Source organism: Pipistrellus hanaki (assembly GCF_964339955.1).
Source record: "Pipistrellus hanaki genome assembly, chromosome: 8".
In the NCBI taxonomy this organism is placed as follows: domain Eukaryota; kingdom Metazoa; phylum Chordata; class Mammalia; order Chiroptera; family Vespertilionidae; genus Pipistrellus; species Pipistrellus hanaki.
This window is the reverse complement of record NC_140510.1, coordinates 71,115,542-71,131,557: the sequence shown is the minus strand read 5'-3', so window position 1 is coordinate 71,131,557 and position 16,016 is coordinate 71,115,542. Positions and strand designations below refer to the sequence as shown.

General features: G+C 46.8%; 1 protein-coding gene across 7 annotated transcripts in view; it reads left to right on the top strand.

Annotated features, from left to right (window-relative positions):
- Positions 1–16,016, top strand: part of ANKRD44 (ankyrin repeat domain 44) — a 196,214-nt gene that overhangs the window by 70,657 nt on the left and 109,541 nt on the right. For all 7 annotated transcript variants that reach the window (XM_084893133.1, XM_084893132.1, XM_084893131.1 and 4 more), the window contains exon 2: positions 5,896–5,979. In XM_084893133.1, the coding sequence (XP_084749259.1) occupies positions 5,896–5,979 (84 nt within the window). The remainder of the gene's footprint in view (positions 1–5,895; positions 5,980–16,016) is intronic.

Below are 16,016 nucleotides of genomic sequence, written 5' to 3'. Positions count from 1 at the left end.
CGGGCACATCCCCGATAGGGGGTGTGCAGGAGGCAGCTGGTCGATGTATCTCTCTCATCGATGTTTCTAACTCTCAATCCCTCTCCCTTCCTCTCTTTCAAAAATCAATAAAATATATTTTTTTAAAAATGCTGTGAGGACGCAGTATATTCTGTACAGCTCTTAAGGAACACAGATTTAGATATTATGATCATCATTATCTCCCTGAGTAGCGAGTGATCTATATTCAGGAAGCACTCCATGGTGCGCTCCGCAGATCACACAGGGACCCCCATGATAGAGCGAACAAGTTTTGCCTATTAAATTTAGTGACTTGAACAAATTTTTATTATCCTTTTGTAAAAATGCAAGCTCTGCCTCAACCAAAGCCCGGCTGTGACTTAATGAAGTGTTTCGGCATGTTTTAGAAGCTGGGGGTTTCATATGGCGGGATTATTGCTGCATCAGCTATCAGCTCCTAACAGCACGCCCAGCCTGCTCTCATGGCACACTGTACTCGGCATACTCAAGTATGGACAGATGTTTCGGAATATCATTTCCCCTTCTTGGCTATTGGTTGATTCCCAGCGCCCACTCCTGATTCGAATGCAAGATGTTTTCTTTGATACTTGGAGCCTTTAATGACCCAATCAATTCAGTAAAAGTCGAGCAGCGAGCCAGGAATTTGGCACGTGTTGCTGGGGTGTCTTCTTGGACTGCTCACCACTGACGGTTACGGATGCCCCATGACAGCCTGTGTCACTCTGCTTATGGTCCGGAGCTGACGGATTAGTAAAGAGCACACGCCACTCTGGCAAAGGGATCGTGAAGTGCCCCGAGAAAGGTTTTAGCAAAAAACCAAATTGATGGTTTTGTTAGGGGATTTGGGGGGAGGGACCCAGGGCCTAATTGCAGGTTGGCGTGGATACTCTATGCAGGTGGCCCTCTCCCCACAGAACCCATGATGGACTTTATTCTTCAACTGCTGGATGCACCTGGCCGGCATGGCTCAGTAGCTGAGTGTCTGCCTATGAATTAGGGGTCACAGTTCGATTACTGGTGAGGGCACATGCGCGGGTTACAGACTTGATCTCCAGTATGAGGTGTTCAGGAGGCAGCTGATCAATAGTTCTCCCTCATCTCTTTCTCCTCTCCCTTCCTCTTTGAAACACACACACACACACACACACAAACAAAAAAAAAAAGCCTAGGTGGCCCTTGTGTGCAACTTCATCACAAGATGGTCGTCACAAGATGACCACCACATAGATGGCCATGCTCACAGCAGAGGCGGGGCCCAGCAGCCACTCCATGCAGTGAGGCCTGGGGGGTTCCATAACTCCGTGTGGTGTGGAGGAGGCCAGTCCCGGCAGAGGAGACAGGTTGTGGCAAGGGAGGGCAGTTAGGGGCAATCAGGCTGGCAGGGGAGCAATTAGGTGTCAATCAGGCTGGCAGGGGAGTGGTTAGGGGGTGATCAGGCTGGCAGGCAGAGTGGTTAGGGGCAATCAGGCAGGCAGGCAGGCTAGTGGTTAGGAGCCAGCAGTCCCAGATTGGAGAGGGTGCAGGTCAGGCTGAGGGACATGAATTTTGTGCATTTTGGTGCATGAATTTTGTGCACTGGGCCACTAGTATATACATACATACATGCATGCATACATACCTGTTGGATGCACTTTTAAAAAGTGAAATTGAGGGAATGATTGGAATGGGGGTTTGCAAAGATGAGAATGATGCCTGGGCCCTGAGGGATCAAGAGGGAAGTTTTTTCTTGGCTCTGTACAGAGCTAGTGTGTTTGCTTATATAGGAACTCTCTCAGGAGCTCGAGTTCTTTTTATGTCTGAATACAGTTCATCCTCCAGCCACCTTAATTTTCTTAAGGACACAACCCGAGCATTCACTCCCATCTCCCAGGTGACAGATTACCGTCTTGCTCCCCCTAGTGGAATTGTGACTCTACTGCAAAATTTGGGAATACTGTGTCCAGACATGCTTGCTTCAGCATCTTATTTGTGGAAATCAGGTATCTTCTCCATTTGTTCTCAAAGACTGAGGTTAAAATCGAGAAACGTTGCATTTCATGGGCTGATGGGGAATGGGTATGGAGACACTGGTATTTTGCAGATACATTTCTAGTTTCTAGTGGTAGCAAGGCTAGCCACATCCTTCATAGTGGCTGCCAACTTCAAGGGATGCCTCTGCCTTGCACTTCTCCGTTGGAGAGGAGTCAGATGTCACCAGCTGTGCAAAGAGGGTTGTGCTGATAGAAGATGAGGTTGGAACAGGACAGGTCCCGTCTGAAGGCTGACGCCCACCTGCGCCATCGGTGAGGCAGGCACAGGAGGTGTTCCTGTGCCTCTGAGTCTACCTGAGGGGCTGTGAAAATATCCATAGCACCTGGCCCTCATTGCCAGTTCATAGCAGCGGGGCAGGCCAAGGCAGTTCTCCTAATAGAAGCTGAACTTCCTGCAGACCTCCCTTAAGAGTGTGCATTTCTTTTCTTTCTTTTTTTTTTTTAACATTGAATTTATTGGAGTGACATTGGTTAATAAAGCGATACAGCTTTCAGGCATGCAGTTCTTCCAAACATCACCCGTAAGTTACGTTTCTGTGGGGAACGATAACCGGAGGTTTCATGGCGTCAGAATCTCTCTTTGTCCCCTGCCACTATTTGCTTTCTGTAACTTGGACCCTTGCTGTGAATTGGGATCTATCCGCTTTGTTCCAGCTGCACCCGAAGCACTCCTGTTTCGCGTTTGCTAGTGTCACACGTTGAAACTTCAACAAGAAAAGCCGTCCGTGCCCAGGCTTAGGACCCTACTCTTTCTCAGGGAAGACTTTGCTTCTAAGAAGCCTTATAAAGGCCAAGGTGAAAGCACCAAAGATACAGCCGTTTCCAATCAGTGATCAATACAGTCTAAGTGCTTTACACTCATGAGCAAGGATGCTGTACTTAGCATAGTTCCCCTTCCTTAAAATTATGTAATTGACAGTATTTAAAAAAAAAAGTATTGATTTTTTACAGAGAGGAAGAGAGAGGGATAGAGAGTTAGAAACATCGATGAGAGAGAAACATCGATCAGCTGCCTCTTGCACACTCCCTCCTGGGGATGTGCCCGAAACCAAGGTACATGCCCTTGACCAGAATCGAACCTGGGACCTTTCAGTCCGCAGGCCAACGTTCTATCCACTGAGCCAAACCGGTTTTGGCTGAGACAGTATTTAGATCTATCTTTCCCCTAAGTATTTATTCCCAGAGTAGTCGTTTATACTTAGGAAAAAAGAAGTCAGCAGGATCAGATTAAAACCCCAGCCAATGAGAATGCCAGCGTGCTTGCTGGGCATGTTGTATTTGGGGACGTGGAGAGAGAAAAAAGAAACACCCCTATGTCTCTTTTTAAAATATATATTTTTATTGATTTCAGAGAGAAAGGGAGAGGGAGAGAGATAGAAACATCTATGATGAAAGAGAATCATGAATCAGCTGCCTCCTGCACGCCTCCTACTGGGGATCAAGCTCACAGCCCGGGCATGTGCCCTGACCAGGAATGGAACCATGACCTCCTGGTTCCTAGGTTGACGCTCAACCACTGAGACATGCAGGCTGGGCACATTATGTCTTAAAAAAAAACAACCACACTAACTTGCTCAAGAGTCACAGTAGTTTAGTTCAAGGATTACATCCTTGCAAACACGCAGCTTCCGTTCAAGCAAAGCATGCGCCGGTGAAGCTCTGGTTGGGAGCCGGTGACGCCTGGGTTCATGACTGTGAGGACGAGGATGTGGCAGCGGCCCTGTGGCCCCGCGGGGGCTGGAGGCTGCATCTGGCAGGACGTGGGGGAACAGGCTCAACCTATTCCTCGGGGAGTGTGAGGGGTTTGTATGTGAATGGACACCTACCCCCGTGTACACACACACACACACACACACACACACACACACACACACGGGTAGACGCCCGTGCAAACGCAGGCATGTAGACATGGGTGTATCTGTATGTGCACCTGTGAGTGCAGAACGGAGGAGTTCCAACAGTAGCTTGGCTTCTCCTTCCCAGTGGATGCCGGCAGTTGTGCGCACTGACAGCCCCCTCCACAGTGGAGCCGCCCGGGTGTGGACAGGTGTGCACCCCGCCCTCTGCTGGGCGTTGGGGATGCCCTTAAGGCAGGCCCAGGGCGGTGCCCAGGGCGTGGGGAGCTGTGTGCACCCTCCCTGTGGAGGGCTGAGCTGGCCTCCCTGCCTGGCAGCCTTGTGGGGCGTCATTCCTGGGAACAATCCAGCTGTGGCTGGAGCCCTGGCCTTTCCTGAGAAGTGCGAGGACGCCCGAATGCCACAGGGTCGTGTTCGTTTCTGCCACTGGCGAGGGAGAGACAGGCTTTCTCACCTGGCTGCGTCCTGAGGGTGATGCCCCGAGGTGTGTCACTGCTGGGACGGGCTTGCCTCTCAGCACCTGAACTTCTCAACTGCTGACTCCACGCCCAGATCCTCGGGGCTCTGCCTCTGCTTGCCATCTGTGGCTACTGGGCGTGGCGATTTGTTTTCTCTTGGGGTTCAGAGGCGGGGAAAGTGCACGTGAGCATTTGGCCCGGAGCGCAGCAGGTAGAGGATTATGAGACAGATAAACGTGATTCATTATTTTTGTTGAGCTCAGTGGGTGTGGCTCAGTGGTTGAGCATTGACCCATGAACCAGGAGGTCATGGTTCAATTCCTGGTCAGGGCACATTCCTGAGTTGTGCGCTTGATCCCCAGTGGGGTGTGTGCAGGAGGCAGCTGGTCAATGATTCTCTCTCATCATTGATGTTTCTATCGCTCTCTCCCTCTCTCTTCCCCTCTGAAATCAATAAAAAATAAAAATAAAAAAAATATAAAAAGAAAACATATTGTTTGTTTAGGGTTATATGGCTGTAGAGGGGTTTCCCATACATAGCTTATTTCTTCCTGGTAACAGTCCTGTGAGGGCCTGGTTCCGCAGAGAGCGTGCGCACCCCGGTGGTGCAGGGAAGGAGCTGAGGCGTGGAGCTGGCTTTGCACAGGGTTCTCACCCTGGGGCCTCTTGTTCTTCGCACTCGGGTGGGCAGAATTTCAGATGTATCAGCTCTTTGTGTCTTTGTCTCCGCACCTCTGACAGTGCAGGCCCCCAGGTCTCACCTGGCCTGCCCTTCCCATGCTCATGAAGGTGTTTTCTGAAGCTTGTCTAGACCCCTCTCCTCACCTGCCTGCCCCGGCAGAGCTGGGTTCGCTTCCAGCTCGATAGACCATCACACTCTACAGACCCCACTACGCGTTGGGTCTTGCTTGATGCGGGTGAGGAGAGTAGGAAGTGCTGAGTATCGGCTGCATTCCTGCTCCTCACCTGCCTCCATCCCACAGCCTGTGGGTCGGCAGTGGGTGTGATTGAGTCTAAAATACTCAGTGCTTGTTGGTAACGCGATGGGAAGTGCTCGGGAATGATGTCCAAGGTTCCCCAACATGGACACGGAAGCTCTGAGGAGGCCAGCAGCACGGCCGCTAACATCCTGTGGGAATGGATTGTTTGAGGAACGGGGCACCAGGGACATTGCCCAATGAGAGGTGGGGGTCACGGGGTACCGTTTGCACAGAACCGCAGATTTGGTCCTTTCCACGATGGGGAAGTTCAGGGCCTGTCAAGGACAATTTCAACTGTTTCCACAATTTCCACAGTTTTCATGTCACACCAATAGCCCCAGGTCAGGTGTGACTGTGTCACGGCCTCCACATCATGTTACAGTTATTTCTTTATGCATCTCCCCACTAGACTCCCAGGGAGGGGGCCTGGGGCCTGTCCATCTGACCGTGCTGGATTCACTTTGGGGAACACATTTTCCAGCCTCCTGCCTCTGCCTGCAGTCGAATGTATTTAATCACAGTTGTGACTCAGACTCTCCTGCCTTTGCAGCCGCCGCTGGTCCAGGCCATCTTCAGCGGCGACCCCGAGGAGATCCGGATGCTCATCCACAAGACGGAGGACGTGAACGCTCTGGTAGGTGATGCTGGGCTCCTGCCCGGCCCCTCACCTTCCCCAAACCCTGGCCTCCTCGGTAGTTGGCGAAAGCTAGGCCTGCTTCTCAGAAATCTGTTTTTAAATCCGCAAAGTGAAATGTCTAGGGTTGGAAAGGAAACCAGTGACACTGAAGTACAGCTATCAAAACATAGAAATCACATTTGTGATAGAGTAGATGTGCTTCTCCAGCAATGCATTTACATAGCAAGATCAGCAGAAGGTCCAACAGTGACCGTAACTCAAGAATAGGACGAGCACGATTGCGCTTCTGCGTTGAGTGGAAGTGCTCTGATGTGGGATTTCTGCTGGGGGCCCAGCACCGTTACTGCCGACACTGCTGAGATTTGCTGCCTACGTTCAGCATGGAAGTTCGTGAAGCCCTGGCCGGTGTTGCTCAGTGATGAAAGTGTTGGTTTTTGTACCAAAGGGTCTCGGGTTCAATTCCTGCTTAAGGGCACATACCTGGGTTGCAGGTTTGACCCCAGACCCTGGTTGTGGCACATTCAGGAGGCAGCCAATCCATGTGTCTCTCTCACATCAGTGTTTCTCTCTTTCTCTCTCTCTCTCTCCCCTCCCCCCCATCCCCTTTCCTCCTTTCTACTGTCTCTAAAAATCAATGGAAAAATATCCTCGGGTGAATCTCAAAATGTAATATTTTTGTATCTGGAACCCATGCCCTACAGCTGTGGTCTGTCACCAGGTTTTGTACAGACTACTGACGAATGATAGCTTTTTATTTTTGAAATGGCTGAAAAAATGAAAAGCTTAATCTTTAGTGACGTGAAAATTATATGAAACTCAGAGTCTATAAATAAAGTCTTGTGGGACACAGCCAGGCCACCGTTTGCTCTGCAACGAAGAGCTGAGTAATTGTGATGGGGACTGTGTGGCCCCAGTGCCAGACCCGGTACAATCTGGCCCTTGAGAGGGAGTGGTTACTGACCTCCGTGCTGGAATGTGCATGAGCCTGGGATCACGGGTGAACTAGGCATGCTGTGTGTGCCTGACATCATGTGTCATATATGCGTGCACCTGTGTGCATTTATATTTTTCTGTGAAAGGGTCAAGACATTGCACCAACTTAGTAAAAAGGTCTATGGCTCTAACAGGTGAAGAACATTGTACTGGGACGACCTCAAAGCCAATGAACCTGCGGTGAAGGTGTTCTGTTCGTCAGTCATTTATCCTTTGAATCGTTGCCTAGACCTGGGTGGGACAGGCAATTACATGCAATACGTGCTGCTAATTCTCTTAATGTAACTCGTTACCTAAGTGCCGGTCCATTGGGGAGGGAGCTCGCTCTGAAGTCTCTGGTGCTGAGTAGAAGCAGCTGAAAGAGTGGAGCCGATGTGCCCTGCTAGGGGGACTCTGCCCGGGGAGTGAACTGTCCGCGGGTGCATCCCTGCCCAATCGATCAGCCGAATGCTTCGTTCAGAAGGTGGGCCGTGGGGTGCAGCCTCGCTCTGGCCGGGCAGGTCGCGGTGGCTTTTTGAAAGAGCCTTTGGCAGCTTCTCCCCTGACAACGACGGGCAGTGTTTTGTGGCATTTCTGGAAGGAAGCACAGATGAGGCCAGGGCCACAGAGCCCGAGGAGGCAGTCAGGCATCGGTCCAAGACCTGCGGGGTGGGACTCGTGTCTCTGAGGGTCAAGGCAAGCCGTGCCCTGACATCATCGGAATCTGCCCTTGCGCTCTGTGGCTGTGGCCCAAGCCCGGGCCAGCCAAAGGCAAGGTTCCCATCTTTCTCATGGTCACACACCGACAGGACTTTAGTTGTCAGACATGCTGAGAAGGATTGTCCTGGCCTCTGAATGGCCTCTGTCTCCTTCGGAAAGGGACAGTCACAGGCTGGCACAGGTGAGGAGAGCTTCGGTTTAGCTGTAACTTAGTTCTACTGGGTCAGAAAGGTTAGCTGCTGTGACAGGTAGACGCCCAAAGAGGAGAGAAGGCTGGCTTTCCTGTGAAGATGTCAGCACGATGCTGCAGGCAGGGCTCCAGGTGTCAGCCTGTGGCTTCCAAACTCACCTGAGGGGTTCGGCTCTAGGCCAGCCAGAGGGGAAAGCTTGGGAGCAAAGCCTGGGAGGGCTGTATGGGTCAGCTCAGAAGCGGTCAGTCACTTCCACTCCCCTTGCCCCCATCCACCAAGTTCAGGCATGGCTGCACCTAACTGCATGGGCGGGGGGGGGGGGGGGGGGGTGATGAGCGTAGCCATGTCCCCAGTTGGAGCAAAAGGACTCTGGTGCATAGTTAGCAATCTTTTTTTTTTTTTTTTTTTTTTTTTAATTTCTTTATTGATTAAGGTATCACATATTTGTCCTCAACACCCCCAATCCAATCCCCCACCCCTCCCACTCATGCCCCCACCCCACTATTGTCCTTGATCACTGGTTAGGCTCATATGTATGCACACAAGTCCTGTGGTTGATCTCTCCCTTTTATCCCCACCCTCCCTCTGAGGTCCAACAGTCTGCCCCATGGCTCCTTATCTCTGGGCCTGTTCTTGTTCATCAGTCTGTGTTGTTCACCAGAGTTAGCAATCTTGGTCACACCAATCTTGGGTCTTCCAGAGTTCTAGGGAATTCGAGCGATCACCACTTTTCTGTGCCGTGTGTTCTTTTTTGGGTTTATTTTGAACATAAGTTTTTATTGATTTCAGAGAGAGAAAGGGAGAAGGGGAGAGAGACAGGGTATCAAAGCAGCAACCCAGGTACGTGCCCTGACCGGGCGTAGAACCCGCAGCCATTTTTTTGGTGAATGGGAGGATGCCGTAACCAATTGAGCCCCCTGGCCAGGACGACTCGAAAGATTTCAGAAGGCTTCAACAGACCAGCCATATTGAGCTCAAGATAGAACATCTGAATTAAAAATGAACGCAGAGATTCTGCAAACCAAGACAGTAACCCAGTCACGGCATTTTGGGGTTTATGCTTTGACAACGTGACGTCACAGACAGTTTTCTGTGCTACAGGGGGACGAGGGAGGCAGGCAGGGGGTGGGGGGCGCGCGGGGCAGCGGCACCTTGGCCCCTGTCACGGGCGAGTGGTGAGGATGGAGCGGTGGGGCCCAGGCCATGTGAGGAGTGCTTGGAGGACTGTGTGATGTTTTGAGCTTGGAAGGGAGAGGATGATGTTCCCAGCTAGTTCAAACACTGTTTGGCCCCAGGGACTAAACTTAACCATCATGTCACGTGGTTGTAAGCTCCAGAAAGTAATATTTCAGCTCAAGCTATGAAAAATCACTTAGTGGACAGAGCTGTCTGAAGAAGTAACTAGTTGCCTTGACAAGAAATGAGCTCCCGGAAGACCACTAGACGGGTTCTCACGGTGCTAATCACAGTACCTACGGCCCCACTGCCCTAGCTCATGCCCTTGGCCAACATCGCTAATGAATCACGACTTTTTTCTTCGACTCGTAAAAGTGCCCTGACCGGGAGTAGAACCCGCAGCCATTTGCTGCTTTGATACCCTGTTTCTCCTAGCCCCATGGTCGGCAAACTGCAGCTCACGAGCCACCTGCGGCTCTTTGGCCCCTTGAGTGTGGCTCTTCCACAAAGTACCACGGGCTGGGGGAGTATATTTTGAAGAAGTGGCGTTGGAAGAAGTTTAAGTTTAAAAAAGGTGGCTCTCAAAAGAAATGTCAATCGTTATACTGTTGGTATTTGGCACTGTGGATTAATGAGTTTGCCAACCATGGTCCTAGCCCATCACCATTAAATTGGAGTTGGCCTGTAAATGGAAATGTGTTTCCGATGCCTGGCCTAGGTGATGTGGAAGACTACAATTCCAAGATTTGTAGGTCCCGTGTGAGAGTAAACCCATGATGTTATTTGTTTTTTAAAGTATCACTAACAGAAATGAGTGCACACACACACACACACACACATACACACACACACACACACGCACGCACACACACCACCATTATCATACTACCAAGTAAAATGAGCAATAATCCCTTAACATTATCTAATACCCAGTGTATATTCAACTTTATTTTGTTCGACTAGCCTCAAAAAAGTCTTTTTATACTTGGGTTGTCCCCAAGTTGCCCCCGTCTGTTTTGTGAAGCTGTTAATGTTTATTATGACAGTAGGTTTGGCACTTCGCTTCCTCTCCCCACCTCCAGGGCGGGAAGGGATGCTACGTGAGTATTGTAGAGTAAATCCTGAGGTGGAAGCTAAGCTTCTGGGGGCAAAGAACTTACAGAGGAAAAAACCTTAGAGCTGCATTTTGGATGCCAGGCATTGATTCAGGTGATAGTGGCCGCTGAGGTTCCAAGTGAGAAAAAAAGAAACCATTTCACCATTGTATGATGAGGGGACTTTCAAAAGCACAGGACAGATTGTCCCCAGTGAACTCATAATTTGTTCCCGTGCATCTGTGTCTCAAAATGGTCAGACAGTAAGTCTAATCAGTATCCATGACCACAGAGTTACATTTTTTTTCTTGTGATGAGAATTTCAAATATGCAATATGGTGTTATTAACTACAGTCGCCATGCTGTATATTACACCCTCATGACTTATTTATAGCTAGAAATGTGCCCTGTTTCTTTTAAAAATAGAATGTTTTATTTTTTCCATCACCATTTATAGCCTCTATGCCCTCTTCCATCTCAACACTGTTGTCCATGCCCCCAAGTTCTCTTTGCTTAATCCCTCCTAGCAAGTAAAAATGGAATATATTTTTTGATCCACCCAGAAGGGTGCACTGTGACTTTACCGAAGTGATACATTTAATATCTTCTTTGAATTTTTAAAAAAAATAGATTTTATTGATTTTTTACAGAGGGGAAGGGAGAAAGATAGATAGAGAGCTAGAAATGTCGATGAGAGAGAAATATCGACCAGCTGCCTCTTGCACACCCCCCACCGGGGATGCGCCCGCAACCAAGGTACATGCCCTTGACCGGAATCGAACCCAGGACCCTTCAGTCCGCAGGCCGACGCTCTACCACTGAGCCAAACCGGTTTCGGCTCTTCTTTGAATTTTTCACAGCTTCATTCTTCTACGTCCAGAATTAGACTCAAGTGTATATGGACGTTTGGTATAAAACAAAGGAAGCATTTGAAACCACTCAGGTGAGATGGCTTTTTTAAATAAATGGTGATGAGACAACTTCTGCTAAAAGTATAAAACTGCACCTTTACCCTATTCCTTATACCAGGACTAATTCTAGAGGGAGAAAATAAGAAGGTGACAGTAGTGTTATACGATAAAGGAGGTGTATTTTTGCAACCTTGGTGTGGGGAAGGACTTCCTAAGCATAATAGCAAAGAAAAAACAATAATGGAAAAGGTAGCTAGCTACCTTTGATGTATAAAAACTATAAACTTTTATGAAAAAAGTGTTCATAAACAAGGTTAAAAGATAAGCTGAAGATATGTGTAGCAAATGTGAAAAGTGTTAATATTCCTAACATAATAAAGAACTCTTATGAACTATTTAGAAAAAGATAAACCCTGAAGTAGAGAAATGGGAAAAGGACAAGTAGAGGCCACTCACCAAGGGAAAAATGTAAATATTTCAAAACATAGAAGAAAAGGTGTTCAGTCTCACTCTCCTCTGAAATGGAAGAATTCATGTAAGACATCCACCCAGTGTCATCCTCTACCTGTCAGCTCAGCAAAGAGGAAAATAGGTCTCTATTATAGGTCTTAGCAAAGAAGTCCCCAGAGGGGATGGATGCAGGGACACTCTGGCCCCTTTATGGGGAGAGTGTAATTTGGACTGCCCTCTGGAGGGCGGTTTGGCAGACTCTATCAACATTTCACTGTGTCCCCCTTTAACTCAGCAACATGACTCCCGGGAATTTATCTAAGGGAAATCATTGGACATATGTATCTATATCTATATGTATATCTATATAATCTCTATCGCTATCGCTACACCTACACCTACATCTACACCTACATCTACATCTATACTTATATCTATACTTATATCTATACTTATATCTATACTTATATCTATATCTATATCTATATCTATATCTATATCTATATCTATATCTATATCTATATCCATATCCATATCCATATCCATATTCATATCTATATATCTACATATCTATATATCTACATATCTATATATCTATATATATCTATATATCTATATCTACTAGTATATATATCTAATCTATATCTATATATTTGTATCTATGTCATCTATATCTATGTCTATACCTATACCTATACTTACCTATACCTATACCTATACCTATACCTATACTTACCTATACCTATACCTATACTTACCTATACTTATACCTTATATTTGTTGGGGTGTGATTCCCGATAACATGTGCATTCCCTCCAGCTCCCAGAGGTCCTATTTTTCGCTGTCAATGCGTCACATTGATTTACTCCTCATGTCCTCACTGCTTTGTGTAGATGCCTTTTCCCATAGTTAACACACATGTGCTTGATCTGCTCCTCCTCTTCTACCCCTTCCTTTTCTCTCGCCCCACCCCCCCACTTCTGCCTCCTTCCTTTCAAAGCAGAACACTGTGTTGGACAAGACACATATTGTATTTGGGAAGCCAAGATAGGTAGATAAATACAGATGGATAACCAAACGAGCGTGCATAGCCAGACGGCGAGGCGGCATTGCCCGCTCCTGGCTGTTTCTCAGGGGCCCCCAGGCTGCAGGACCCCTAAGGAAAGGGCATCTGTGGCCACAGGCTCGAGAGATTCCATCAGGAGAAATCCGGAGCCATCTGCTGTCTTTTCTCCTGATCTGTCAGGAATTGATGGTAGTGGACTTCAAAAAAATCCTCTTGTTTTATCATGAAAAATTCTAAACAGAGAATAACTGTGAGCCTGCTGCGGAGATGGAACAAGTGTTAACACTTTGCTGTATTTACGTACTTAAAAAAACCCCAAAACAAAACAAAAGAAAGTTTTACAGATGTAGAGCTTTGCCCCAATATAAACACATGGCCCTTGTGTCACTCATGTCTTTGCATGAATACCACCTCATCAGGGACGCCTTCCCTGATCTTCCCGTGTGAGATAGCCCCACATTGACCTCTCACCTGCTAGCACGTCTCAGCACCCCACATGCAGTGTGTGTGTGTCTTCTGTCTGCCTCCCTTCACTGGTGCGTCAGCTGCGTGAGACAGGATGTGGCTGGGTCCCACTGCATCACCCCCATCTCCAGTGACATCGGGCAAACTGGGGACAAGGGACAGAGCTGAAGCCATAGGCTTCCTGGCCCATGACCTCCCCCAGAGGGAACCCCCCAGAGGGAACCACTGTAATGTGTTAAATACTCCTTACCCTTGCCTTTAAACACTCCCTTTTTATTTTAAAAAATATATTTTTGTTGATTTCAGAGAGGGAGGGAGAGAGAGAGAGAGAAAGATAGAAACAGCAATGATGAGCTGCCTCCTGCACTGGGGATCGAGCCCACAACATGGGCATATGCCCTGACTGGGAATCGAACTGTGACCTCCTGGTTCATAGGTCTACATTTGACTACTGAGCCATGCTGGCCAGGCTTAAATACTCTAAATTTACTTATACCTTAAAATTTATATGTGTGCATTGTATACTTATATACCAGAATAATAGATGGTGTTGTGTGTCTTTAAAAACATCACATAAATAAACTGTTTCTCATTAACTTGCTGTTACTCACTCAACATTATGGATTTGAGATTTATCTGTGTGGATACATGAACATCGACTTCACATAGTTCATATTCCTACAATATTCCTCTAAGCGCTGATCACAGCGGTTCTGTTTTCTTTCTTTTTTTAAAAAAAATATATTTTATTGATTTTTTACAGAGAGAGGGATAGAGAGTTAGAAACATCAATGAGAGAGAGTCATTGATCAGCTGCCTCTTGCACACCCCCTACTGGGGATGTGCCCACAACCAAGATACATGCCCTTGACCGGAATCGAACCTGGGACCTTTCAGTCCGCAGGCTGACGCTCTATCCACTGAGCCAAACCGGTCTTGACACGGTGGGTCTGTTTTCACTCAGAGGTTTATAATAGCAGCTGCCACACCTTCCTTTTAATGGGTTCTCTGAATCTGACCTACGGCAACCATGATACCAATCCTCGAAGTGAGTTAGGAAGGTGGGGAAGATGGCAAATTTTATGTTAGCTGTGCTTTTCCAGAATTAAAAAATTAAAAAGCTTATCAAATTGTAGACTTTGAAAAAAGTAAGTTAGATTGGGAACAAAATCAGAATGTTGAAGAAGGATTGCACTGTCTATAAAAATAAACTCAGTGTAAATGATATTTTTAGAGAGTGAATTTTACTCAACACCACTGAATACATTTATTTATAAAATCCCTCCCTCCCCTCACGGAATTGTGATTTAGTTCTTGGTACCTTAGAAAATAGAATTCCCTCAAAGAAGACATACAGGTGGCCGACAGGTACATGAAAAGGGGCTTAACATTCCAAGTCACCAGGGAAATGTATCAGAACCACAGTGAGAGGTCACCTCACACCTGGGAGGATGGCTCTCATGAAAAAGACAGGCGATAAGAAGGGTGGGTGAGGATGTGGAGAAAAGGGAACCCTTCTCACTGTTCATGGGAATGTAAATTGGTTCAGTCACTATGGAAAACAGTATGGAACTTCCTCAAAAAGTAAAAATAGGACTGCCACATGATTCTGCAATTCCACTTGTGGGTATTTATCTGAAGAAAGCAAAGACACTAAACTCCAAAAGATGGAAGCACCCAGGTTCATGGTAGCATTTCTCAGTGGCCAAGTGCGACAAAGGAGAGGCTCGGGGGGATGATGGGTGAAGGGAATGTGCTGTGTGGGATGTTCTCCAGCCTCAAGGAAGGAAATCCTGCTGCTTGTGACAACACGGATGGATCTAGAGCAGTGTTTCCCAACCTTCTCTCATGATGAGAATCACCTGGCGGAGTTGTTAAAACACAGATTCCTGAATCCCAACTAAGAAGTGCTAAACTAGAATTTTTGGGAACATATAGGTAAAATTGCATACCTAACTTAGTGCTCTGTATATAACATCTGTGTTAGAGCACTAGTTAAGTATACAATTTTACCTATATGTTCCCAAAAATTCTAGTTTAGCACTTCTTAGTTGGGATTCAGGAATCTGTGTTTTAACAACTCCGCCAGGTGATTCTCATCATGAGAGAAGGTTGGGAAACACTGATCTAGAGGATATTATGCTAAGTAACATAAATCAGACAGAGAAAGATAGTTCCACATGCTATCACATATGTGGGATCCAAATTAAAAGGTAAATAGTAAGGTGTTAGCTCAATGGGGGAATCTTTTCACAATGTATACATATATCAAATCATGTTGTATACTTTAAGTGTCTTACAATTTTATTTGTCAATTATACCCCAATAAAACAGGGGAGGGGAAAACATAATTAATAAATAAATCATATTTCAATATACAGGTCATTCATATTATAAAACCTTTAATGCCATTTCTCTTAAAGAGGAAAACTGGACAACAAATGTATTGAGTTGCCCTAAAGTAATATTCAGAATTCTTGGCTTTTGGCAAGATTCTAGATGCCAGAGAAGTCTGATTTTGTTATGACAATTAGACTTAAGGCAGGTACAGAATGGGGACACACGCAAATACCTTCATTCTGAGCTTCCTATTAAAAGAATACTTGTTTTATTTATATAGCATTTTGTAGATATAATTTAAAAAGTTAAGGAAGGTTTTGCCACCCATAGTATTTTTTAAAGAATACATTTTTATTGATTTTAGAGAGAGGGTAAGGGAGAGGGATAGAGATAGAAACATCGATGAGAGAGATACATTGATTGGCTGCCTCCTGCACGCCCCACACTGAGGATCGAGCCCGCAACCAAGGCATGTGCTCTGACCGGGAATCAAACTGGACCTCTTGATTCATGGGTCGACGCTCAACCACTGAGCCATACCGGCTGGGCTTACCACCCATATTTTGAAGAATGACTCACTAGCCCTTGGCTAAATGTGAAACTGTTCTGGAAAGATCCCATGATTGACCCTGTTTTGCATTTTGCTCAT